We start from the raw sequence: 23475 nt of genomic DNA on the forward strand, positions 1-23475 counted from the left end.
TCCCCCCGAATATCCAGCCCCTCAGAAGTGCCGCGTGTCTGAGCCTGGCTTGTTCGGAGCCTCTGGAAGCTTCCGGACCCTTCTGGAGAATGTGCCCCCGGCCCATCCCTCTTGGCCGGGAGCTCCAAGGCCCTGGGGCCGCCCTGGGGTCCCTCTCGCCCCCTCGCCCCCTCGCCCCGGGGACTGGCCGGAAGGTGGGGGTGGGCCGGGGTCCAGCGGCGCCCCCAGACCCCGCCCTGTGCCCGCAGGAGTGCCGGGTGCTGAAGAACTTCTCGTCGCTGCGGGCCATCGTCTCGGCCCTGCAGTCCAACCCCATCTACCGGCTCAAGAGGACCTGGGCGGCCGTGCCCAAGTGAGTCCGAGACCCCGGCCCGTGGCCCCCACTCAGACCTGGGACCGAGCAGCCGCCAAAGACGGAACAAGGGGCCGGAGGGAGAGCACGGCGGGGAGGGCGCTGCCCGGGTTCGAATCCCGGCACCCCCTAGGGCCCCCCCGAGCACTGCCAGGAGTGATTCCTGAGCACAGAGCCAGGAGTCAGCCCAGGGGGAGGTGTTGGGGTCCCGCCTGGGCCCTGGGGCGGGGCTGGCCTCAGGGCTCCCGGCCGGGCAGTGTGACCTGCAGCCCCGCCCCTCTCCCCACCCCCATCCAGGGACCAGATGCTGATGTTCGAGGAACTGTCCGACATCTTCTCGGACCACGACAACCACCTGACCAGCCGGGAGCTGCTCATGAAAGTGGGGCCTGGGGGGCCCGCGGGGGGTGACGCGGCTGGGCGGACCCCCTCCCTCCTTCCTTTCTCCCCCTCCCTCTCTCCCCCCTCCCTCCCTCCCTCCCCCTGTCTCCCCCTCCCCCCTCCCCCTGTCTCCCCCCTCCCTCCCTCCCTCCCTCCCTCCCACTCCCTCCCTCCCTCTTCCCTCCCCCCTCCCTCCCCCCCTCCCCCGGGGCTGCTGGCGGCTCAGAGACCCCCGCTAGAGGCCCCAGATCTGCCCCCGGGCCTGGGGGCCCTCCCGGCCATGCCCTCACCCCTCACCCCTGCCCCATCTCGCAGGAGGGAACGTCCAAGTTCGCCAACCTGGGCAGCAACGTGAAGGAGAACCAGAAGCGCACACAGCGGCGGCTGCAGCTCCAGAAGGACATGGTGGGCCCTGGCGGCGGGCCGGAGGTCTCCAGGGGGCGTCTGGGGGTCTCTGGGGGGCGTCTGGGGGTCTCGGAGGGCATCTGGGGGTCTCTGAGGGCGTCTGGGGGTTTCTTCAGGCGTCTGGGGGTCTCTGAGGGTGTCTGGGGGTCTCTGCAGGCGTCTGGGGGTCTCTGAGGGTGTCTGGGGGTCTCAGAGGGCGTCTGGGGGTCTCTATGGGCGTCTGGGGGTCTCTGTGGGCATCTGGGGGTCTCCGTGGGCATCTGGGGGTCTCAGAGGGCGTCTGGGGGTCTCGGAGGGCGTCTGGGGGTCTCCGCGGGCATCTGGGGGTCTCAGAGGGCGTCTGGAGGTCTCTGCGGGCCTCTGGGGGTCTCGGAGGGCGTCTGGGGGTCTCCGCAGGCGTCTGGGGGTCTCAGAGGACCTCTGGGGGTCTCCGAGGGCGTCTGGGGGTCTCTGGGGTGTCTGGAGGTCTCTGAGGGCGTCTGGGGGTCTCTGAGGGCGTCTGGGGGTCTCCGCGGGCGTCTGGAGGTCTCTGCGGGCCTCTGGGGGTCTCGGAGGGCGTCTGGGGGTCTCCGCAGGCATCTGGGGGTCTCAGAGGACCTCTGGGGGTCTCCGAGGGCGTCTGGGGGTCTCTGGGGTGTCTGGAGGTCTCTGAGGGCGTCTGGGGGTTTCTGAGGGCGTCTGGGGGTCTCCGCGGGCGTCTGGAGGTCTCTGCGGGCCTCTGGGGGTCTCGGAGGGCGTCTGGGGGTCTCCGCAGGCATCTGGGGGTCTCAGAGGACCTCTGGGGGTCTCCGAGGGCGTCTGGGGGTCTCTGGGGTGTCTGGAGGTCTCTGAGGGCGTCTGGGGGTCTCTGAGGGCGTCTGGGGGTCTCCGCGGGCGTCTGGAGGTCTCTGCGGGCCTCTGGGGGTCTCGGAGGGCGTCTGGGGGTCTCTGCAGGCATCTGGGGGTCTCAGAGGACCTCTGGGGGTCTCTGAGGGCGTCTGGGGGTCTCCGAGGGCGTCTGGGGGTCTCCGAGGGCGTCTGGAGGTCTCTGCGGGCCTCTGGGGGTCTTGGAGGGTGTCTGGGGTCTCCGCGGGCGTCTGGGGGTCTCTGGGGTGTCTGGAGGTCTCTGAGGGCGTCTGGGGGTCTCGGAGGGCGTCTGGGGGTCTCCGCGGGCGTCTGGGGGTCTCCACAGGCGTCTGGGGGTCTCTGCAGGTGTCTGGGGTCTCCGGGGGGCGTCTGGGGGTCTCTGGGGCATCTGGGGGTCTCTGCGGGCATCTGGGGCATCTCAGGGTGTTGGGGGCATCTGTCTCTTCCCCTGGACCCTGCACCCTGGGGCCCGTGCGGGGTGACGGACGCTCCAGCCTCAGCAGCCGCCGACCCCCTGGGCCTTCCCGCCCCCGTAGCCGGTGGAACCTGCTTTCAGCCCCTCTTGGACCCGGCAAGCGGCTTCACGGTGCTGCCGGGCCCGACCCCAGGCCTGTGAGGGAACAGCTCCAGGAACAGAATTTCCTGGTCCCTGCGCTCAGAGGCGGCGAGCACTGGGCCTGGCTCCCGGAAGCTCCTCTGCTCCGGGCAGGCCGCCCACGCCCCTGGGCCTTTCCGCTTGTGTGTGTGTGTCTGTGTATGTGTCTGTGTGTGTCTGTGTGTATGTGTGTATCTCTCTGTGTACGTGTCTGTGTATGTGTGTATCTGTGTCTCTGTGTGTGTGGTGTGTCTGTGTGTGTCTGTGTGTGTGGTGTGTGTGTGTCTGTGTGTGTGTAGTGTGTGTCTGTGTGTGTCTGTGTCTCTGTGTGTGTGTGTGTGTGTGTGAGTGTGTGTGGTGCCGGAATGGGCCCCGGGGCCAGCGAGCGTGTCTGGGCCCAGCCCTGGGCCCCGAGTTCCCGGGGTCTCGGGTGTCTGACAGAGTCCAGGGCCGAGGGCTCAGAGCTTAGCGCCTGGGGATGCGTTTCCCGGGGAATCTGTCCCGAGACCTGAGGGTCTCCCGGGCCCCTCCAGCCCCCGGCCGCTGCTGCCCAGCCCCTGAGCTCTGCGCCCGCCCAGCCCAGCCCCTCCTGCCCAGCCCGAGACCGACGGGGCCCCCCTGGGCCGCCCTGGGGGAATCGAGATGGTCTTTTAGGGGCCTCGGGACCCTCCGCCGTGGGGGGGGCGGGGCACGACGCCTGAGCCCGGACCCCAACACGGCCACACTGTGTCCCCGCAGGGCGTGATGCAGGGGACCGTCCCCTACCTGGGCACCTTCCTCACCGACCTCACCATGCTGGACACGGCCCTGCAGGACTATGTGGAGGTGAGGCGGGCGGGTGGGGGAGGGGCGGGGGGGCGGGCTGCCCCCGGGCCCCCGGGCCCCCCGTTTCCTGGGTCTCGCCTGCCCCAGGGGCCCAGCCTCATCCCCAGGAGTCCTGGGGGCGGCCACGGAGCCAGGGGCTGAGGAGACACCGCGGAACGTTCCGGAAGCCGCTCCCCTCTGGGTGGAGCTGGGCAGTGGGGTCGGGGGTGGAGTCCGGGCGGGGCCTCACGCGTGGCTTCCCCTCCCCCCAGGGCGGGCTGATCAACTTCGAGAAGCGGAGACGGGTGAGTGGGGGGCACTGGGCTGGGGGTCTCTCGTGGGCGGGGCTTCCCCGGGGACCCCGAGGGGGCATGTGGGCGGGGAGGGTCCGTGTGGCAGAGTTGAACCCCCGCCTCGGTGGGGCTTTGAACAGGACAGGAGAAGTGGGGGTTGGGGGGTCCCGACTGGGGGGATCTCGGGGCAGCCTTGGGGGGACAGCAGGACGTCCCCCCCCCCCCCCCGCCCCTGCGTCACTGTCCGCAGGCACAGGAGGCCCTAAGGGCGTCCGTGCCCGGCCTGTGGGTCAGAGAAGCTTCCGGAAGGAAGTTGCTGTTGCAGCCGGAGCTTCCTGGGGTGGCCCGGGCTGACCCCGGGGGCCCGGCCGGACAGGTCAGGCTGCTGGGGTGGCCACCTCCCTCGTGGAGCCCCGTCCGTGGGCCTCCTCCCTCAGACCGGCAGGCTGAGACCAGGGAGAGGACAAGGGAGACTGTTTTATGTCTGTAAACACAGAGAGAGAGGGAGGGGGAGAGAGAGGGAGGGAGAGAGGGGAGTCAGTTGTGAGCACCATATGAGGATCTGTACTGAGCACTCTCCTAGGAGTCAGTCATGAGCACTGTTGAGGAGTCAGCACTGAGCACTGCCCTGGGTGCTGCACTGCCCTCCCCGAGTAGAACGGGCATCAGCTTTGTGGCCGGCATGTGCTGGAGTGCGGGGCTCCCCCCTCCCCTGGTGTGCTTGCCCCGGGCCGGGGGTCGAGTGCTCACGCCGCCCACCCTCTCGGGGCCCTGCAGGAGTTCGAGGTGATCGCCCAGATCAAGCTCCTGCAGTCGGCCTGCAACAGCTACTGCATGGCCCCGGATCCGCGCTTCCTCCACTGGTTCCACAGGCAGCAGCTCCTGACCGAGGAGGAGAGGTGAGTCAGCCCTGAGCACTGCTCTAGGAGTCAACAGAAGGCACGGTTACAGGAGTCAGCCTGAGCACTGTTCATTCGAGTGTGGTTCCCAGCGGCTGTTCTGAGCACTTAGCCAGGAGTCCGCCATGAGCACTGTTCCAGGAGTCAGCCCCGAGTCACAACTTCATCCCCCGTTCTTGCCTATCCCTCATTCATCTTCCCAGCCTTGAACACGGAGCCCCTTGTTGGGGTTCGGGGGTCAGGGAGGGGGCACCGGGTGGTGCCCACAGGCCCCGTGGCCCCTGGGCCTTGGCACGGCCTCATGCGTACCCCCTCCCCAGCTACACGCTGTCCTGCGAGATCGAGGCGGCGGCTGACGCCAGTGCCACGTCACCCAAGCCCCGCAAGAGCATGGTGAAGCGGCTGAGCCTGTGAGTGCCGGGGGCGTCTCTGTGGCCCCCCGAGGGCCCGGCGGGGGGGCAGGGCAGCCCCCCGTGTCACCCCCGGGGCAGCGCGGGTTGAGGAATAGCCCCGGGGCGGGTCCCTGGTGTCCGGGGTTCGAGCCCCGAGCAGGACAGCGCCCCCCCCCCCCCCCCCCCCCCCGTCGGCTCACCCCCTGCCCCGCCCCCGCCCCTCAGGCTCTTCCTGGGCTCGGACCTCCTGGCGGGCAGCACCCCCGGCAAGGAGCCCCCCAAGTCTGCGGCCAGCGGGAGCTCGGGCGAGAGCATGGACTCGGTCAGCGTGTCCTCCTGTGAGTCCAACCCCTCGGAGCCCGAGGAGGGCAGCTTCCCAGCCCTGCACACGCCCGATGAGCCCCAGAAGAAGGTGAGGCAGGGGGGGTTGCCCCGCTGGGCCCGGCACCTCTGGGGGGGGGTCTCTAGCCGTTCAGGCTCGGGGAGCCGGTGGCACCCACTGGTGAGAGGGTCACGCCCGGCCCCGCCCAGACGCAGTAGGAAGTGGCCGCCACCCCCAGGAAGCCTGCCGGGATTTAGCTACCAAGCCGGAGCCTTAGACCCGCCTGCCGTGAAGCCCCCTGGGTCGGGGGTCGGGGGTCAGGCGGTGCTCACCGGGCTCAGCCCCCCCAGCCCCGGGGCCTTGACCCCACACAGACCCGCCTCCGCTGCGGTGCTGCCCCCTGCTGGCCGCGCCGGGCTGAGTGTGGGCCCCGCCCCGCCCGCAGCTCTCCGAGTCCTCGTCCTCCTGCTCCTCCCTGCACTCCATGGACACGGCCTCCTCAGGGATGTCCTCCTCCGCCCAGCCGCTCGCCTCGCCGCCCGCCGGCCCCGGCGACCCCCGGGCCCGCAAGCGCTCCGTGTCGGTGGCATCCATCGCATCGGCTGGGCTGCCCCCAGCCTACAACCAGCAGAGCGAGGACAGCTGCGTCATCCGCATCAGCCTGGAGGACAGCAACGGGAACATGTACAAGAGCATCCTGGTGAGCCCGCCCGCACACGGCCCCGCACGGCCCCACATGGCCCCACACGGCCCCACATGGCCCCGCACGGCCCGGACACGGCCCCGCACACGGCCCCACACGGCCCCACACGCCCCGGACACGGCCTGGACACGCCCCGCACATGGCCCCACGCGGCCCCGCACACGGCCCGCACGCAGCCTGGACACGCCCCGCACACGGCTCGGACACGGCCCCACACGGCCCGGACATGCCCCGCATATGCACACGGCCCCACACGGCCCGGACACGCCCCCACACGGCCCCACACGGCCCGCACACAGCCTGGACACACCCCGCACACGGCCCCACACGGCCCGGACACGGCCTGGACACGGCCCAGACATGGCCCCACACATGGCCCCGCACATGACCTAGACACAGCCTGAACACAGCCCCGCACACAGCCCCAGACATGGCCCCGCACATGGCCTGGGCATGGCCCCACACACGGCCCCACGCACGGCCCTGCCCCCACAGGGACAGCCTTGAGCACGGCCTTGCGGCTTGAGGCCCCGATGTTCGAGGCCTGGCACCCCAGACCCTCTGGCTCCCGTGGGTCCCTCGCTCTCTCACCTGGAGGACAGGGTCGGGCTCCTCCTCCCCTCAGCCCCCAGGGCCCACCCGTCCCTTTGTCACCTGCAGCCAGTGTCTGTGTGTGCCCGTGTGTATCTGTGTGTCTGTGTGTACCCGTGTGTATCTGTGTGTCTGTGTGTGCCCGTGTGTATCTGTGTGTCTGTGTGTGCCCGTGTGTATCTGTGTGTGTGTGCTCGTGTGTATCCGTGTGTCTGTGTGTGCCTGTGTGTATCCGTGACTGTGTGTCCGTGTATATCCGTGTGTCTGCTCATGTGTATGTGTCTCTGTGTGCCCGTGTGTGTCCATGTATCTGTGTGTGTGTCCACGTATATTCGTGTCTATGTGTGCCATGTGTATTCGTGTATCTGTGTGCCTGTGTGTCCATGTGTGTGTGTGCTCATGTGTATCCGTGTCTGTCCATGTATATCTGTGTGTGTGCTCATGTGTCTGTGTCCATGTGTATTTGTGTCTGTGTGTGCCCGTGTTTATCTGTGTGTCCACATGACCATGTCCACCATGTTCAAATGTCTGCATCCACGTGTCCTCATGTGCCTGTGTCCATCCATGTCTGTGCGTGTCTGTATATCCCCCTGCATGTCCACCTGTGCCCGTGTGCATGTCTCTGCGTGTCCACGCGTGCCCGTGTGTGAGCACATGCCCCGCCCTCTGCCCCCCCGTTGGCCGCTGCTGCTGTCTCTGGCCAGCGGGTCTCTGAGGCTCCCTCCCCCCCAGCTGACGAGCCAGGACAAGACCCCCACGGTGATCCAGCGGGCCATGGCCAAGCACAGCCTGGACGCCGACCCCGCCGAGGACTACGAGCTGGTGCAGGTCATCTCCGGCGACAAAGGTGCCCCGGGGCCCCGCCTCAGCCAGCCTTGGGGCTGGGTTTGCGGGCGTCCCTGTCCGATGGGGGCGTCTCCCGCCATGTGGACCAAGTTCTTCCCCGTCCGAGGGTCTCCTGGGCGGGGGCGGGGTGCTGGGGACCGTCTTCTCGGCCAGCCTGGCCGGGGGCCCCCCCGGGGATGCTCGCAGGGATTAACGGAAGCACAGAGTGGGCGGGAGATGGAGCGGGCACCGGCCTGCACGCAGGGGGCTGGCTGCCCTCCCAGCGCCCCGTGCTCCCCGAGCACTGCCCGGCACTCCCAGTCCAGAGCACAAAAGGGAAAAACAGAAAAAGGGAAGAGAAAAGGGCGGCTCTGTCCTGAGCCCTTGGGAAGGAGGGTCTGGCTGGGACAGCCTCGCACCCGCGCTCCTGAGTGGGGGCAGAGCTGAACTGCACATGGCAGGAAGGCGGGAGGCTCTCACAAGCGCCCTCGTGTGGGCACAGTGGTGAATTGCACATAGCAGGGTGATTGGGAGCTCTTAGGGCCCGCTTGAGTGGGAGCAGAGGTGTATTACAGCAGAAAGGTGGGGAACTCTCACAGGCGCCCTCATGTGGGCACAGTGGTGAACTGCACACAGCAGATAGGTGAGGAGCTCCAATTCACCACAAGGGTGGTGAATTGCACCTTTGGGGCAGAGGTGAATTAAACAGCAGGGAGGTGGTTGACTCACTGGCGCCCTCGTGTGGACACAGTGGTGAATTGCACACAGCAGGGAGCTCTCAGGGGCGCCCTCGTGTGGACACAGTGGTGAACTGCACACAGCCAGGAGGTGGGGAGCTCTTGGCACCCTCGTGTGGGGCAGAGGTGAATTAAACAGCAGGGAGGTGGTTGACTCACTGGCTCCCTCGTGTGGACACAGTGGTGAACTGCACACAGCAGGGAGGTGGGGAGCTCTCATGGGCGCCGTCGTGTGGACACAGTGGTGAATGGCATACAGCAGGGGGGCATGTGCTCCCATGTACTGTCAGGGATGAAATGGGTTCCCGTCTGCCTGCTCATTGCATCCTCTCTGAGCCTCTGGGTTCAAGTCTGACTTACTCTTTGTGCTTTGCTTTGGTGGGGCGTTTGGAAGTGGAGGCTGGGAGTGCCTCGGCGGACTCAGTTCCCCTTTTAGATACAAGAAGGGTGTGGCTGATCCTCAGCTGGGTACTGACTGCTGGCCCCCCGCTCTCTCCCTCAGAGCTGGTGATCCCCGACTCGGCCAACGTCTTCTACGCCATGAACAGCCAAGTTAACTTTGACTTCATCCTGCGCAAGAAATTGGTGCCTGAGGAGCAGGTGAAGTTGCGGAACCGAACGAGCCTGACCCTCCCCAGGACGTCCAGGCGGGGCTGCTGGGCCCAGCGGCACAGTAAGATCACTCTGTGAGCACCCTGGACACCCCAGACTGCACCGGCCCCCGCGGCCCTGCCAAGACCCGCTGGAAGCCAGAGCAGAAGGAGACACCCCTGGCTCCGGCCGCGTGGACGGGGAAGGCCCCCAAGGAACAGGAGACTGCCTGGGCCACGGGGCAAACCCACTTTGCACAGAACCCGCGGGTGCGGGGGCCATCAGGGCCGCAGAGGTGACTGCTGGGCAGCATGAAGGACCACTTGGGAAGGGTTTGGATGAGCCCACGCCTCCTGCTCTCTGTGCCCCCACTCCCAGGGTGGAGAGGAGCCGGGGCCCGGCTGAGCGCTCGGGACCGGGTCACCCAGGCAGCAGCAAAGCCCCCCAGACACACGCCCGGGAATCGAGAAACGGCACTGCCGGGCGAGGAGGCGAGGCCGAGGCTTCTGGACGCCGGCACCTGCATCCTGGGATCCGCGCCCCACGGCTTCCCTGGACAGAGCCCCCAGCCGCACGCTGGCACCCCCCACCCAGCGTTCCTGGAGGGCCTCCCCGGGTGCCCCATGCCCCGTCTCTGTCCGGGTTCCAGCCCCAGCCGTGCGGGCGCCACCTCAAAGCCATATGTGGGGCCCAAACCCGGGGAAGAAGCACTTTCCGAATTTGTCCTTTTTATGAAAAAAAAAAAGAATCTCAAAGTACCAGTTTTTATTCCAAAAATAAAGAGGACTGAGGCTACGGAAGCAGGGTATGGTTGAGCCACCCCCCAGCCCCGTGCATGAACCCTCCTGGTTGGACAAACATAAACTACCAAAGCCTTGAGCTGACATTTTAATCTTTGCCCCGAGCTAGGGTGCAGGCACACGCGTTGTCCAGCAGAGGGAGCTCCAGCGCAGGTACAGGAGTCGCCCCTGGGGGAATTAGGGTGCAGGCACACGTATTGTCCAGCAGAGGGAGCTCCGACGCAGGTATAGTAGTCTTCCCTGGGGAACTAAGGGGCAGTTACATGCGTTGTCCAGCAGAGGGAGCTCCGGCGCAGGTACAGGAGTCGCCCCTGGGGAACTAGAGTGCAGTTACACGCGCTGTCCCGCAGAGGGCGCTCCGGCACAGGCACACGCGGCACCCCTGGGGGAACTAGAGTGCAGTTACACGCGCTGTCCAGCAGAGGGAGCTCCAGCACAGGCACACGCGTGTCACCCCTGGGGGAACCAGGGTGCAGTTACACGCGCTGTCCAGCAGAGGGAGCTCTGGCACAGGCACACGCGGCACCCCTGGGGGAACTAGAGTGCAGTTACACGCGCTGTCCAGCAGAGGGAGCTCCGGCACAGGCACACGCGTGTCACCCCTGGGGGAACCAGGGTGCAGTTACACGCGCTGTCCAGCAGAGGGAGCACCGGCACAGGCACACGCTGCAACCCTGGGGGAACTAGGGTGCAGTTACACGCGCTGTACAGCAGACGGCGCTCCGGCACAGGCACACGCTGCAACCCTGGGGGAACTAGGGTGCAGTTACACGCGCTGTCTAGCAGAGTGCGCTCCGGCGAGACGCCCTGCGTTTTCTGAGCTGCTCGCCTCTCCTAAGGGTTTGCTCTGTCCACTCCACGGCTCAGGCGCTGCCCAGGCCGGCCATATGTCCAGCAGAGATGCCCCCACTGTGCCACCCAGCGAAGGGTGGCAGGCGAAGGGGCGGCTTTTCAAGTCTGTGTGCAGGGTCCAGCCAGGGGCGCTGCCCTCCCCGACCAGCAGGGGGCGCCAGGCCAGCGTTTCCACAGCAGCCCCTCTCGGTTCTGGAAGGTTCTGGACTTTGGACCGGGGCCGAGGCCTCACAGAACCGCCTCTGGGTGCCCATCAGACCTGCTGACAGGGAACGGGGGGGTTACCCCCAAACAAACCACACCAGGCCCCGCTTCCTCCCCCAGCGAGAGCCGTCCCGTCCCACACGTGGGGCGGAAGGTTCTAGAAAGGCAGGAGTGACCCTGGTCTTGTCTATGCAGTCGGCCTGGGACCCTGCCGCCTCCTCCCAGGGAGCCAGTCCAGGGGCTAGTAGCAGGAATGGTCACCAACAAGCTCAAGGTCAGACTGGGGGGTCAAGGTCGGGATCTGGGAGGTCAAGGTCAGGATGGGTCAGGGTCAGGGTGGGGTCATGGTTGGGTGGGAGGTCCAGGTTTGCTGGGGGGCCGGGGGTGGAACCTCAGGGCGTTTCTGGAGGCCCCTGAGAGCCAGGCCGTGACTCTCCTGCCCAGCTTCTCTTACAGTGCTCAGAGCCGGGCCAAACAGTCGGACAGGGACTCTGCAGCCCGGGGGTGGGCGCTGGGGCAGTGGCTGGGCCAGGACGGCCCCCGCCTGGCCCCTCAGTGTCAGCTTCATGAACAGAGCCCCCTGGGCACGGGCAGCGGGGGCCTCTCCCGGGCAGCAGGTGGACTTGGTCTCGGATGACCCCATCGTCCCTCAGCCTGCCCAGTGTGGCTGGTCCAGGGCCTGACCCAGCTCTGGGGGGCGGGTCTTGGCCTGCCCGAGGGAGGAGGCACAGCTGCGGTCACGCTCCCTGCAGAGCACGACCTGAGCACAGGCCGCCACGCAAGAGGCCCGGCTCCGTCCCCGAGCACTGTGCCGGGAGCACCTCAGCAGCCGGTGGGGGATGTGGGACTCGGCAGGGCAGCGTTGGCCGGGCCTCAGAGCTCGCCTCGGGCCGTGTCGGGCCGCAGGGCCTCTGTGTTCTTGGCGGTGCCCCGCAGGCGGCCCTTCCAGGCGTGGCCGCGGTCCCAGTCGGTGGCAGCCGTCTCATTGTCCCAGATGGTGGACGTCTCCGTGTCGCTGAGGTAGCCGGGCTGGCCCGTGTAGTGCGTCGGGTAGATGAGCAGCGGCTCCGCCGAGAAGGCCCGCAGGTCCCGCCGCTGGTAGTGCGCCTTGTACTCCGCTCTGTGGGGAACGGAAGCTTCTAGAACCCGGCGCCCGGCCCTGCCGTGGTGAGGCCCGGCGAAGTCTGGGGCCCCCGGGGGGCGGCGGGGGCCAGACCCAGAGCCCCTCGTCCGATCTGGGGTCAGGACTGTGATTTGCCGGGTCGGGGGTCAGCCCTGGGCCTGGGGTCACCGCCAAGGGCAGCCCATGGGGGCTTTAATTAATTAATTAATTAATTAATTTATTGCTTTTGGGTCCCACCCGGCAATGCTCAGGGCTGACTCCCGGCTCTGCACTCAGGAATCACTCCTGGCGGTGCTCGGGGATGCCGGGGATCGAACCCGGGTCGGCCGCGTGCCAGGCCAATGCCCTCCCTGATCTCCTGTCACTCTGGCCCCCCCGGAGGGGCTTTGTGGACACGCAGAGTTTCTCCAGAAGCTTCCAGATCCTCTCACAAGCACACAGCGAACCAGGGTGCGGCCGTGTCTGGACGCAGGAGTTTAAAAGCTCTGGGGGTTGGGAATGTGGCCCAGTGGGCAGTGCACAGGCCTTGCAGGTGTGGGGGCCCGGGTTTGACGCCCATCCCACATGGCCTCTGACCTCTGCCAGGTGTGGTCTTTCTGGCAACAAATTACAGACGTGCGCGCACACACATATACACACACATGCACACGTAACTGCACACCTACAAGTAGGCATGTAAATGTGCACACACATACATGCGTGTTACACAAATTCATGCACACCAATGCACATGCATGCACCCACGCACACACACACGCACACATATACACCCACACCATAGACATACACATGTATGGGTGCGTGCACACACGTGTGCTCATAGGTGTCCACCTGCACACATGCGTGCACATCCCTGACCCCCTCCGTCTCTTACTCTAGCCTGTGGGAACTGGACACAGGGGCGAGGGTTTGGTCAGCAGAGTGCCAGGAGGTGCCAGGAGTGGACACGGGGCTGGGGGGTCCCAGTGGGGAGAGAGACCAGGGTCCGAGGCAGACAGGGATGGGGCTGACTCCACCCCTCACATCCTGACCCGTGAACGCTGTCCGGCGCCTCCGACGGGACCCCGGGGGGCGGCTGTCTGGGCCAGGGATTCCCAGGAGGCCGGGGACCACTCGAGTCCCACACCTGGGGCCCCCTCCTGGGGGACGGTGAGACCCCGGGAGGGCGGGGGAGAGACCCCGGGGGACGGTGAGACCCCGGGAGGGCGGGGAGAGACCCCAGGGCACGGGCGAGACCCCGGGCGGGCAGACCCGGCGCGGACTCACACAGGGTGCTTGTCGTACATGACCGGGAGAAACTCGTCCACGGGCAGCATCTTCCCGAAGGGCTCCGCGGCCACCAGCTTGCGGGCGCCGGCCAGGGACAGGGCGTAGCCCAGCGTCCAGTAGGAGTAGCCAGCCTCCACCAGCCCGGGCACTGCGGGCACCGCCGCCTCGGGCCGCTCCGTCTGCATGCGCTTCCGGCCGACGTAGCTGAGGGCAGCCGGGCGCCAGGTGAGCCGCCGGGACCCGGGGCCGAGGTGCCGGCCCCCCACTGCACGTGGTACTGGGGGGTGGCCACTTCCTGCCCGTAACGCTGCCTCCCTCCCGAGGGCTGACTCCTGGCTCTGTGCTCAGGGCTGATTCCCGACCCAGTGCTCAGGGCTGACTCCCAGCTCTGTGCTCAGGGCTGACTCCCAGCTCTGTGCTCGGGGCTGACTCCCGGCTCTGTGCTCAGGGCTGACTCCTGGCAGTGCTCAGGGCTGACTCCCAGCTCTGTGCTCAGGGCTCACTTCTGGCTCTGTACTCAGGGCTAACTCCCGGCTCTGTGCTCAGGGCTGGCTCCTGGCTCTGTACTTAGGGATTACTCCAGGCTCTGTGCTCAGGGCTGGCTCCTGGCTCTGTACTTAGGGATTACTCCTAGCTCTGTGCTCAGGGTTTACTCCTGGATCGGTGTTCAGGGATTATTACTCCTCGTCCTGTGCTCAAGCATTGGGCAGGGCAGCCGCGGGAGGACAGGCCACCGGAGACGAGGGCCCTGGTGCCCGGGCTGACCCCCCCCACCCCGCCCCTCCCCGCGGTCACTCACATCAGCTCCCAGTCCAGCCGCGCCCGCGCCACATCGTCCATGAGCCTCGTCAGCTTCCTCCGGAACTGGTGCTCGAAGCGGACGTCGTCCTCGATGACCAGGCTCCGGGGCAGCGCCCGCGCCAGCACCTGTGGACGGCAGGCAGCGGGGGGGGGGGTAGTGCCGGCCCAACTCCGCCCCGGCTGCTCCGAGCACCGGGTCCCGAGTCTCGTTCCCCGGGTCAGGTTTCCCGGGAATGTGTCGGGGTGGGGCAGGAGGGAGGGGGCAGCGCCCGGACCCCCCTGTGACCCTCCAGACACCCACACGGGTGCCGGGACCCCTCCCTGGGCCCCGCTCGGGGGTCTCCAGGGCTGCCCCCCACAGCCGCACGCCAAGGCCCACCAGCCCGCGGGGCAATCTCTCGGGCCTGCACCAGAACTGAGGGTCCAGCCAGGGGGGCCTCGACCCCCACCCACGCGCCACTGACCCCCCCCCCCCGCATGGGCTTCTAGAACATTCTGGCTGCCCCTCCCCCGCCCCCCACGCCTCACCTCCTTCCACACGGAGTAGTGGCTGAGGAAGCAGCCGATCTCCCCCCGCGTGAGGGGCCGGGAGGAGTAGGGGTCCCGGTACCCCGGCAGCATCTCGATGCTCAGCGCCTTCAGCTGACTCGTGTTGAGCGCCCTGGCGGGTAGGGGGGCAGGGGGCGGCTGTGAGCTCACTCCCGACTCTGTGCTCAGGGCTGACTCCCAGCTCTGTGCTCAGGGCTGACTCCTGGCTCTGTGCTCAGGGTTGACTTCCGGCTCTGTGCTCAGGGCTGACTCCCAGATCTATGCTCAGGTATTATTACTCCTCATTCTGTGCTCAATAATCACTCCTTTCTCTGTGCTCAGGGCTGACTCACGGCTCTGTGCTCAGGGCTCACTCCCAGCTCTGTGCTCAGGGCTCACTCCCGGCTCTGTGCTTAGGGATGACTCCTGGCTCTGTGCTCAGGGCTGACTCCCGGCTCTGTGCTTAGGGAAGACTCCTGGTTCTGTGCTCAGGGATTATTACTCCTCATTCTGTGCTCAATAATCACTCCTTTCTCTGTGCTCAGGGCTGACTCACGGCTCTGTGCTCAGGGCTGACTCCTGGCGGGGTCAGAGAACTGTAAGGGGTGCTGAGCCAGCCGTGTGCAGGGCAAGTGCCCTCCCTGCTGTCCTATCTCTGCAACCCGCCCCCAGCTAAAAAAGGAAAAATAAGTAATTTTCTGGGCTTGCTCTTTGGAGGGGCCACACCTGGTGGTACTCAGGGCTGACTCTGCCCAGGGTCCGCAGGAAGCTGGACGTGGGCCCCATCCCCAAGCCAGACTGTGTGTCCCCACAGCTCCAAGGACCAGCTCTGGCCCCTGGACCACGCACCCGAGGGCAGTCCCCCACCCCCAATCTCCCGGCAACCCCCAGCCCAGCCAAGTGCTCACTTTCCGTCCACGGCCTCCACAATCTTCACGGCGATCTCCTGCTCGTACAGCGTCCGCAGCATCCGGTCCCGTCGGTCCTTCCTGCGCTTGAGGTTGATCATGAAGATCTGGAACAGAAGGAGGCAGTAGTCCCGCAGAGCCCAGCCTCGGCCCAGAAAAGGAACTGCATGTGGGGAGAGATGTAACGGAACTGCATGCAGGGAGAGATGTGACGGAACTGCATGCGGGGACAGATGTGACGGAACTGCATGCGGGGAGAGATGTAACGGAACTGCATGCGGGGACAGATGCAATGGAACTGCATGCAGGGAGAGATGTGATGGAACTGCATGCGGGGACAGATGCGACGGAACTGCATGCGGGGACAGATGTGACGGAACTGCATGCGGGGAGAGATGTGACAGAACTGCATGCGGGGAGAGATGTAATGGAACTGCGTGTGCAGACAGATGTGATGGAACTGCGTGTGGGGAGAGATGTAACGGAACTGCATGCGGGGACAGATGCAATGGAACTGCATGCAGGGAGAGATGTGACAGAACTGCATGCGGGGAGAGATGCAATGGAACTGCATGTGGGGACAGATGTGACGGAATTGCATGTGGGGAGAGATGTGACGGAACTGCATGCGGGGAGAGATGTGACGGAACTGCATGCGGGGAGAGACGTTTCCACTCAGGGAGGATGGTGGGGAGGTGCAGAATTAAGGCCTTCCCCAACTCTGTCTCGTGGACCCACTTATTGATCCTTGCCACTATGATTGTCATTTAGGGAACAAGCTTGGGACCCCAAGGCCTGGTCCCCTTGGGTCCAGCCCTTCCCTTCACCCCTGCCCTTGGCAACCTCCCATAAGTGTGTTGTGTCCTATATGCAGAGCGAGTGCAATCACCCATTTTTATACTTCGCCCTCTGACTTATTTCTCTTAACATGACGCCCAGCGATGCTCAGGGCTGACTCCCGACTCTGCACTCGGGAAGTACTCCTGGCGGTGCTCGGGGGACCCTAGGGGATGCTGGGGACAGAGCCCAGGTCACCCCAGGAGACCTCGAACCCAAACCAAAGCACAGAAAAGAAAGGTGCACACCTGCGCCCGCACCCCTCCCCCAACGCAGGGCCCTGCCCTGTGGAAACACTTTGGTAACCGCCTCGCCCCAGCGTCTGCCCAGACAAGGGCCATTAAAACGGGAGCCATGAAGGAAAAACACAGACTCGGTGACCAGTAAACAGGGCACCTGGCCCAGATGCCACCCACGGGGGCAGGAGCTGGCCAGGCCCAGGAAGCCCGGGAAGCTCTGCCTCCACCCTCTGCGCTGACAATGCCCAGAGGCCAGTCAGTGACTCTGTCTCCAAGGGCTTTCCTGAGCCAGTCCCTGCACTAGAAGCTTCTAGAAACTTCTAGAAGCTTCTGGAAGCTGCCAGAAGGTTCCAGAAGCAATTACATCCTCCTCATGCTAAGAGCCTGGTCTTGTTGTACTGCATCTGCCCGGGCTTGGCCCTGGAGTCTGGGCGGGGACGGGAGTCTGACCAGCTCCGGTTCGTGCGCCCACAACGGAGCATCGAGGCCGCCAGCCCTGCCCGCAGCCCTGTTTGTCCCGAGCACTGTTGACACTCTGGGCCGCGTCCCTCGCCGGCAGGTCCCTCTCCCATCCCGCCCACAGCCCACCACCGCTCCCGGGAACTTTCCACCTCACGCCCAGACGGAGCACTTGGCATCCCGGCCCCACAGCCCTTAGGCACCGAGCGCCAGCCCACAAGGTCACACACAGACAACCACACTCACACACTCACACACACAACTACACACTCACACTCACACACACAAACACACAACCACACACTCACACATACACACAGTCACACACATAAACACACAGTCACACACAACCACACACTCACACACAACCACACACTCACACACAACCACACACACTCATACAGCTATACATACACTCATACATGCACAGTCACAATCACACATACAACCACACACACAAAGAACCACGCAGCCACAGACACACTCATACAGCTATACATGCACAGTCACAATCACACATACAACCACACACACAAAGAACCACACAGCCCCACACACACTCATACAATTACACACGCAGTCACACACTCATAGTTATACACGCACAGTCACATACATGCACACATACAACCACACATATACAATTATAAACATAGTCACACAATCACACACATAAGCACACACTCACACAATCACACATGCTCATAGTTATATATGCAGTCACGATCACACATACAACCACACACACTCATACAATTATACATACAGTCACACAATCACACATTCACACACACTCATACAATTACACAATCACACACAATCACATTCACACACATTCACACACTCATACATTACACAATCACACACAGTTGCATGCACACTCATACACTCCCCTTTATACACACTCATACACATACTCATAGACTCACACACTCTCAGACACGCTCTCATATACACACTGACACACAACTCCCTCAGACACACACACACTCACAGCACTGACACACGCATGTACACACCCTCATACATACACACACAGCACACATCCGCACACTCCGGCCCCCTCACACGCACACACTCCCCACGTTCCTACCTCGTCAAATCCCATCTTGTCGGGGTTTTTTGGGGTCTCCGACACGAACTGGGAGGGCTCCATGGGTGGGCGGTCGACTGGGAACAGGAGGGTGGAGAGGAGGTGAGCAGGGCCCGGGGGCCCCATTTCCCGGCTATGTGGCATTTGTCTGGGGGGCTGTGACCCATGAAACTCCTACTCAGAGCTGGAGCGAGAGCACAGCGGGGAGGGCATTGGCCTGGCACGCGGCCGGCCCGGGTTCGATCCCCGGCATCCCATAGGGTCCCCCGAGCACCACCAGGAGTGATTCCTGAGTGCAGAGCTGGGAGTCAGCCCTGAGCATCACCGGGTGGGACCCCCCCAAACCGGTCATTGTTTACCTACAACGTATGCCCTCAGCGCCACTGTCCCGGGGTGGTCCTGGGAGTGACCCGGGTGTGTGTTGGGGGGACAGGGGTGACTAGGGGTCAGTATGTGAGGACGGGGGTCAGGTCTCAGGGCTGGGGCGAGCATGGCCCCGGGCTCACTCTCCCCGGTGGCCCCCCGACCAGCCACATGGCCGAGTTCTCACAAAGACTCAAGGGGCCATGGGGGGCAGCAGGAACCCAGCTCCTGACCTAGACAACAGGCGTCTGCCCGAGACCATCAGCTGCACGAACCGTTCCCAACCCCTGGAGCGTCGGTCCTGCCTCTGTCCAGCTCATCACTTGGAGCTACGGAGACGGGTCTTGGCCCCCATCCACGGCCCCCGGGAGTGGTGAACCAACACGGACAGCGGGGCTGTCTTTCCTCCACACACAGGCTGGCCTTGGTTTACGGGGTATATTCATAGGGTATTTCCTATGGATTTCCAGAGCATGTCATATGCATTTGTTGTATGTCTTGTGTACTTCCCGTGTATTTCCGGGAAATTTCCAGAACATTTCCCATGGATCTTATGAGAATTTCCAGAGCATTTCCTAATTCATTGCTTATGTATTTTGTGTCACTTTCTATTCATTTCTGATGAATTTCCTGTACACTTCCTGTGTATTTCCTGGGAATTTCTAGAACATTTTCTGTGTATTTCCTGGGAATTTCCAGGATATTGCCTATGTAGATCCTGGAAATTTTCCGGACATTTCCTATATATTTTGTGGAAATTTCCAGGGCATTTCCTGTGTATTTCCTGAGAATTTCATATGCAATTATTATTTAATATGCAATTATTATATTTCTTATGTACTTCCTATGTATTTCCTAGTAATTTCCAGGATATTTTCCATGTATTTCCTGGTAACTTCCAGGACATTTCTTGTGCATCTCCTGCTCATTTCTTGAGAATTTCCAGTACAATTTTCATAGTATTTCCTATTTGTTTCCTGGAATTTCCCAGAATATTTCCTATTCCTTTCCTGGAAATTGCCAGGACCTTCCCTGGGCACCCAGGAGCGGCAGGAAGCTCTCCAGGAAAGGTCCTGTCCTATTCCTATGCTACATTCAGGATCAAGAGAAGGGCGTTGGCTTAGCAGGGGCAAAGGTCACTCACTCATGGCTTCTATGCGCATGTGGACGAGGCTGTCCAGGTCCTCCTGCAGAGTCTGGTGGGGCTTCAGGGGGATGGGCAAGTAGCCGAAATGCTCCTGGTTGCAGAGATACATCTGGATGCCTGGGACCAACCAAGAGAGGGGCAGAGACAACCAATCAGAAATCAGAAAACTGAGAGAGGGGCAGAGCCAGCCAATCAGAAACCAGAGAACCGAGAGAGGGGTAGAGCCAGCCAATCAGAAACCAAAGAACCGAGAGAGGCGCACAGCCAATCAGAATCCAGAGAACCCGTGCTGGACGCTGAGAGCTGGACACAGGTCTCAGAGCTGGGTCTTCACTAGAAAAGGGAGGGTCAGACCCATAGGACAGTGGGGACGGCGCTTGCTTTGCACCCCGGCGACCTGGGTTCAGTCTCTGGCACCCCTGCCGGTCTCCTGGGTCCCACCAAGAGTGGTCCCTGAGTGCAGAGCCTGAGGTCAGCCCCGAGCGTGGCTGGTGTGGCCCCAAACCCCAAAAGTCTAATTGAAATTACAGAAGGGCGCCAGATCGGGTCAGGAAACAGCTGGAACGGCTGAGCACGTTGGGTTTTGCACGTGGGAAGACAGGTTCCAGCCCAAGCAGGCTCAATCCCCCAGGCACAGGCAGGTGTGACCCCCGCACCCCCGGCACAAAAGTGAAACAAATTTAGGGACCGAAGTGACAGCACAGCGGGAAGGGCCGACCCAGGTTGGATCCGGGCACCCCACCCTGAGCACTGCCAGGAGTGAGCCCTGAGCACCATTGGGTGTGCCCCCGGCCAAAACAGAAAAGAGGAACTAACACAAATTTAAAAAAAGGGGACCAGAGCCCGGCTCGGGGGTCCCCGCCTCTGAGCCTTGAGTCTGAACCTTAATTGAAAAGGAAAGCTCAGCGGTGGGGGTTCCTGAAACCCGGGGCTGAGGAAATACCTTTCCTCTTTCTGAAAAACAACGCCTCTCCCTGCCCCAAGCTAACGCAGAAGGAAAAAAAAAAAATGGCAGGGGAAAAAAACATCCCAACGGAAGTCAGGCTTCCCGAGAACAGGATGGAATTCGGAGCACCTGCAGGAAGAGCCAGCAAATGAGAAGCAGATTCTGAGCTGGGAGGAACAAAGAAAGCAGCAGGTGGCAGCCATCTGCCCCCGACACAGGTGAAACCCAGGAAGGAGAGTCTCCAAGCCTGGAATTCATTTCTTCTCTTCTCAGGCAGAGATTCAGCACCAACCACAAGGCACCGAAGTCTTCCCTGAGGGGCTGGAGCCATAGCACGGTGTGTGTGTGGGGGGGGGTGTTGGCTTTGCACACACGGCTGACCCGGGTTCGATCCCCGGCATCCCCTAGGGTCTCCCGAGCACCGCCAGGGAGTGATTCCTGAGTGCAGAGCCAGGAGTCAGCCCTGAGCATCACCGGGTGGGACCCAAAGAGCCAAAACAAAAGTCTCTTTGGGGGCCGGAGCAATAACACAGCGGGGAGGGCGTTTGCCTTGCACGCGGCCGACCCGGGTTCGATTCCCAGCATCCCATAGGGTCCCCTGAGCACCGCCAGGGGTGATTCCTGAGTGCATGAGCCAGGAGTAACCCCTGAGCATCGTCGGGTGTGACCCAAAAAGAAAAAAAACAAAATTCTCTTTGGAGGGAGATGCAAAAGCCAGTCTTGTGTTTCAAGCCGGCTGGGAACCCGCAATCTGGCCCCGCCCGGGGGCCGGCCACCCCCAGTACTCAGTGTCCCTGTTTCACAAGTGGACACCGTCTCTGTGTGCCGTGAGGTTCCACCGTGGCCCCCAGCCAGGCAGCTGGGGATGAATTCACCCAGCCACCAACAGTCCCGGGTGCCGAAGGTTTCTGAGTATCTGAGGCTGAGCATGCCAGCCCTGGGCGGTGCATCCAAGCCTCCGGTTAGCGACTGCTGGCGCGGTTACCTGCGTGGGGCAGCCTTGCGAGCTCAGACGACACTTCCTGCCGCCAGAGCGCTCACAGGCCAAGCTGGGCAAAGCTGTCTCAGGCCATCAGTGGAGATGAGTCGGGGGAAGAAAAGGCGCTTTTGTTTGTCCTCGATCTGGTGCCCAAGGGCGCAGGGGCGGCGGGGAAGGGGGGGGAAGCCGTGTCCCGATCTGGCCTTTACCAAGGGCCCCCCCCACCCCCGCCCCTGCCCCATGTGCTTTTTGGGGGAACTTCAAACCGAACTGCTTCCTGCTGAGAATTTTAGGAAGGGATGCGGGAAAATGCGTCGTTCAGGCCGTCTCTGTCCTTAGCAGAGAAACGGCGTCTCTGTGGCCCTTTCTGGGGCTGGAGTGAGAGCACAGTGGGGAGGGCGTTGGCCTGGCACGCGGCAGACCCGGGTTCGATCCCCAGCATCCCATAGGGTTCCCCCGAGCACCGCCAGGAGTGATTCCTGAGTGCAGAGCCAGGAGTCAGCCCTGAGCATCGCCGGGTGGGACCCCCCCAAATAAACAGGGGAGATCATCGAGATCGTATTTGCAATAATGCCGATTAGTGACTGTGTTCATGATTACAAATACAGTCAGTGGGATGGGAGTGATGGCACAGCGGGGAGGGTGTTTGCCTGGCATGCGGCCGGCCCGGGTTCAATCCCCGGCATCCTATAGGGTCTCCTGAGCACCGCCAGGTGTGATCCCAGAGCACCTCCCCCCCAAAAAAAAACCCAATAATACAAATACAGTTTAAATAGGGTTTAAATGAGGCACCCCCTGGCCGCCCCACAAAGCCAAGTCAGCTGGGAAAGGGGAGCATAAACATGTCCCGTTGGAAATCAGACTCTCAGGCTCGTGGGGTGGTCTTAAGTGCCCAGGGGACCGTGCAGGGGTGGGGCGTAACCAGGGACTGGAAGGAAGAGGAGATGCACAGATGCAGACGAGTGTAGGGAGGGGAGGGAAGAAGCCATAGGGAGAGCTGGAGATCCAGAGAGCATGACCAGCATTGCCTCAGATCTGTGTGTCACAGTAAACCCTTCTAGAACCTTGTAGAACCTTGTAGAACCTTCTAGAACCCCCTAGAACCTTCTAGAACCCCTAGAACCTTCTAGAACCCTCTAGAAACTTCTAGAAGCTTCAGAGGCCATCTCCCAGCAGAGAGTAACAGCTCGGGGCTGCTGGGCTGGGGGCTTCTCACTCTTCAGAATAAACCTCGAGGGGCCCCGGGGCCCCTCGGAGCCCAGCTGGGAGGTGAGGGAGGGAGGGGGGCGATGACCGCGGCCCACGGAGGCGGGGCGCCGGGGCCTACCTGCTTGCCGGCTGGAGAAGGCGAAGGCCATGATGTCGTCGAAGGCCCAGGTGTAGTCGGGGTGGGGCGGGTAGAAGGCCAGCAGGTCGGATGCCTCCTTCCGGAGGTCCACGAGGAAGGTGGAGTGGACCATGGGCACCGGGAAGCAGCCCGTGCGCCGCCACTCCCGGATGGGCACGTAGTCGGGCGTGCGCTGGTAGAAGCCCTGGGCGGGGCGGGGGAGGGGTGAGCACCGGAGGGAGCCGCGGGGCCACGGGGTCAACAGGAGGGAAGCTGGGGGCGGGCAGGGGGCAGTGGGCCGGGGTCAGCAGCCTCGGTGCCCGCCCCATCTTGGCCTAGACATGAGTCTGTCTGTGACTTTATTATTATTATTATTATAATTATAATTATTATTATTTATTATCCTGGCTTTGTGGGTCCCACCCGGCAATGCTCAAGGCTGACTCCCGGCTCTGTGCTCGGGGATGACTCCCGGCTCTGTGCTCGGGGCTGACTCCCGCTTCTGTGCTCAGGGCTGACTCCCGGCTCTGTGCTCAGGGCTGACTCCCGGCTCTGTGCTCGGGGCTGATTCCTGGCTCTGCGCGCGGGGCTGACTCCCAGCTCTGTGCTCAGGGCTCACTCCTGGCTCTGTGCTCAGGGCTGACTCCCGGGGACACTGGTGCTGGGAAATGTGCCCTGGTGGAGGGATGGGTGCTGGAACCCTGTAGGACTGACGCCCGACCATGAACAGCTCTGTGTGTCTCGCAGTGATTCAAGTTTTTTAAAAGGACAGAGCAAGGGAATAAAAAGCGATGTTGGCATCACCGTTCACAGGCTGTCAGACGCGTCTGCAGCTCTGATCCCCGAGTTCCTGCTTACAAAAAC

The 23475-nt window shown here is 63.3% G+C and overlaps 2 protein-coding genes across 4 annotated transcripts in view; one reads left to right on the forward strand and one right to left on the reverse strand.

Moving 5' to 3' along the window:
- Positions 1–9536, forward strand: part of RGL1 (ral guanine nucleotide dissociation stimulator like 1) — a 33722-nt gene extending 24186 nt beyond the window's left edge. For both annotated transcript variants that reach the window (XM_055120605.1, XM_055120604.1), the window contains exons 8-18: positions 249–352; positions 650–734; positions 1049–1138; positions 3318–3404; positions 3656–3688; positions 4454–4575; positions 4896–4985; positions 5193–5379; positions 5735–5989; positions 7316–7430; positions 8648–9536. In XM_055120605.1, coding sequence (XP_054976580.1) covers positions 249–352; positions 650–734; positions 1049–1138; positions 3318–3404; positions 3656–3688; positions 4454–4575; positions 4896–4985; positions 5193–5379; positions 5735–5989; positions 7316–7430; positions 8648–8835 — 1356 coding nt within the window. In that variant the 3' untranslated portion in view covers positions 8836–9536. The remainder of the gene's footprint in view (positions 1–248; positions 353–649; positions 735–1048; positions 1139–3317; positions 3405–3655; positions 3689–4453; positions 4576–4895; positions 4986–5192; positions 5380–5734; positions 5990–7315; positions 7431–8647) is intronic.
- Positions 9485–23475, reverse strand: part of COLGALT2 (collagen beta(1-O)galactosyltransferase 2) — a 40297-nt gene continuing 26306 nt past the window's right edge. The window contains exons 5-13 of one of the 2 annotated variants that reach the window (XM_055120606.1): positions 22612–22816; positions 19357–19476; positions 17850–17926; positions 15222–15328; positions 14314–14446; positions 13784–13911; positions 12982–13188; positions 11477–11712; positions 9485–10647 (exon numbers count right to left, since the gene is read on the reverse strand). In XM_055120606.1, coding sequence (XP_054976581.1) covers positions 10400–10647; positions 11477–11712; positions 12982–13188; positions 13784–13911; positions 14314–14446; positions 15222–15328; positions 17850–17926; positions 19357–19476; positions 22612–22816 — 1461 coding nt within the window. In that variant the 3' untranslated portion in view covers positions 9485–10399. The remainder of the gene's footprint in view (positions 10648–11476; positions 11713–12981; positions 13189–13783; positions 13912–14313; positions 14447–15221; positions 15329–17849; positions 17927–19356; positions 19477–22611; positions 22817–23475) is intronic. The other variant, XM_055120607.1, reaches the window with a different exon arrangement.

Source organism: Sorex araneus, chromosome X (genome assembly GCF_027595985.1).
Source record: "Sorex araneus isolate mSorAra2 chromosome X, mSorAra2.pri, whole genome shotgun sequence".
Lineage (NCBI taxonomy): Eukaryota > Metazoa > Chordata > Mammalia > Eulipotyphla > Soricidae > Sorex > Sorex araneus.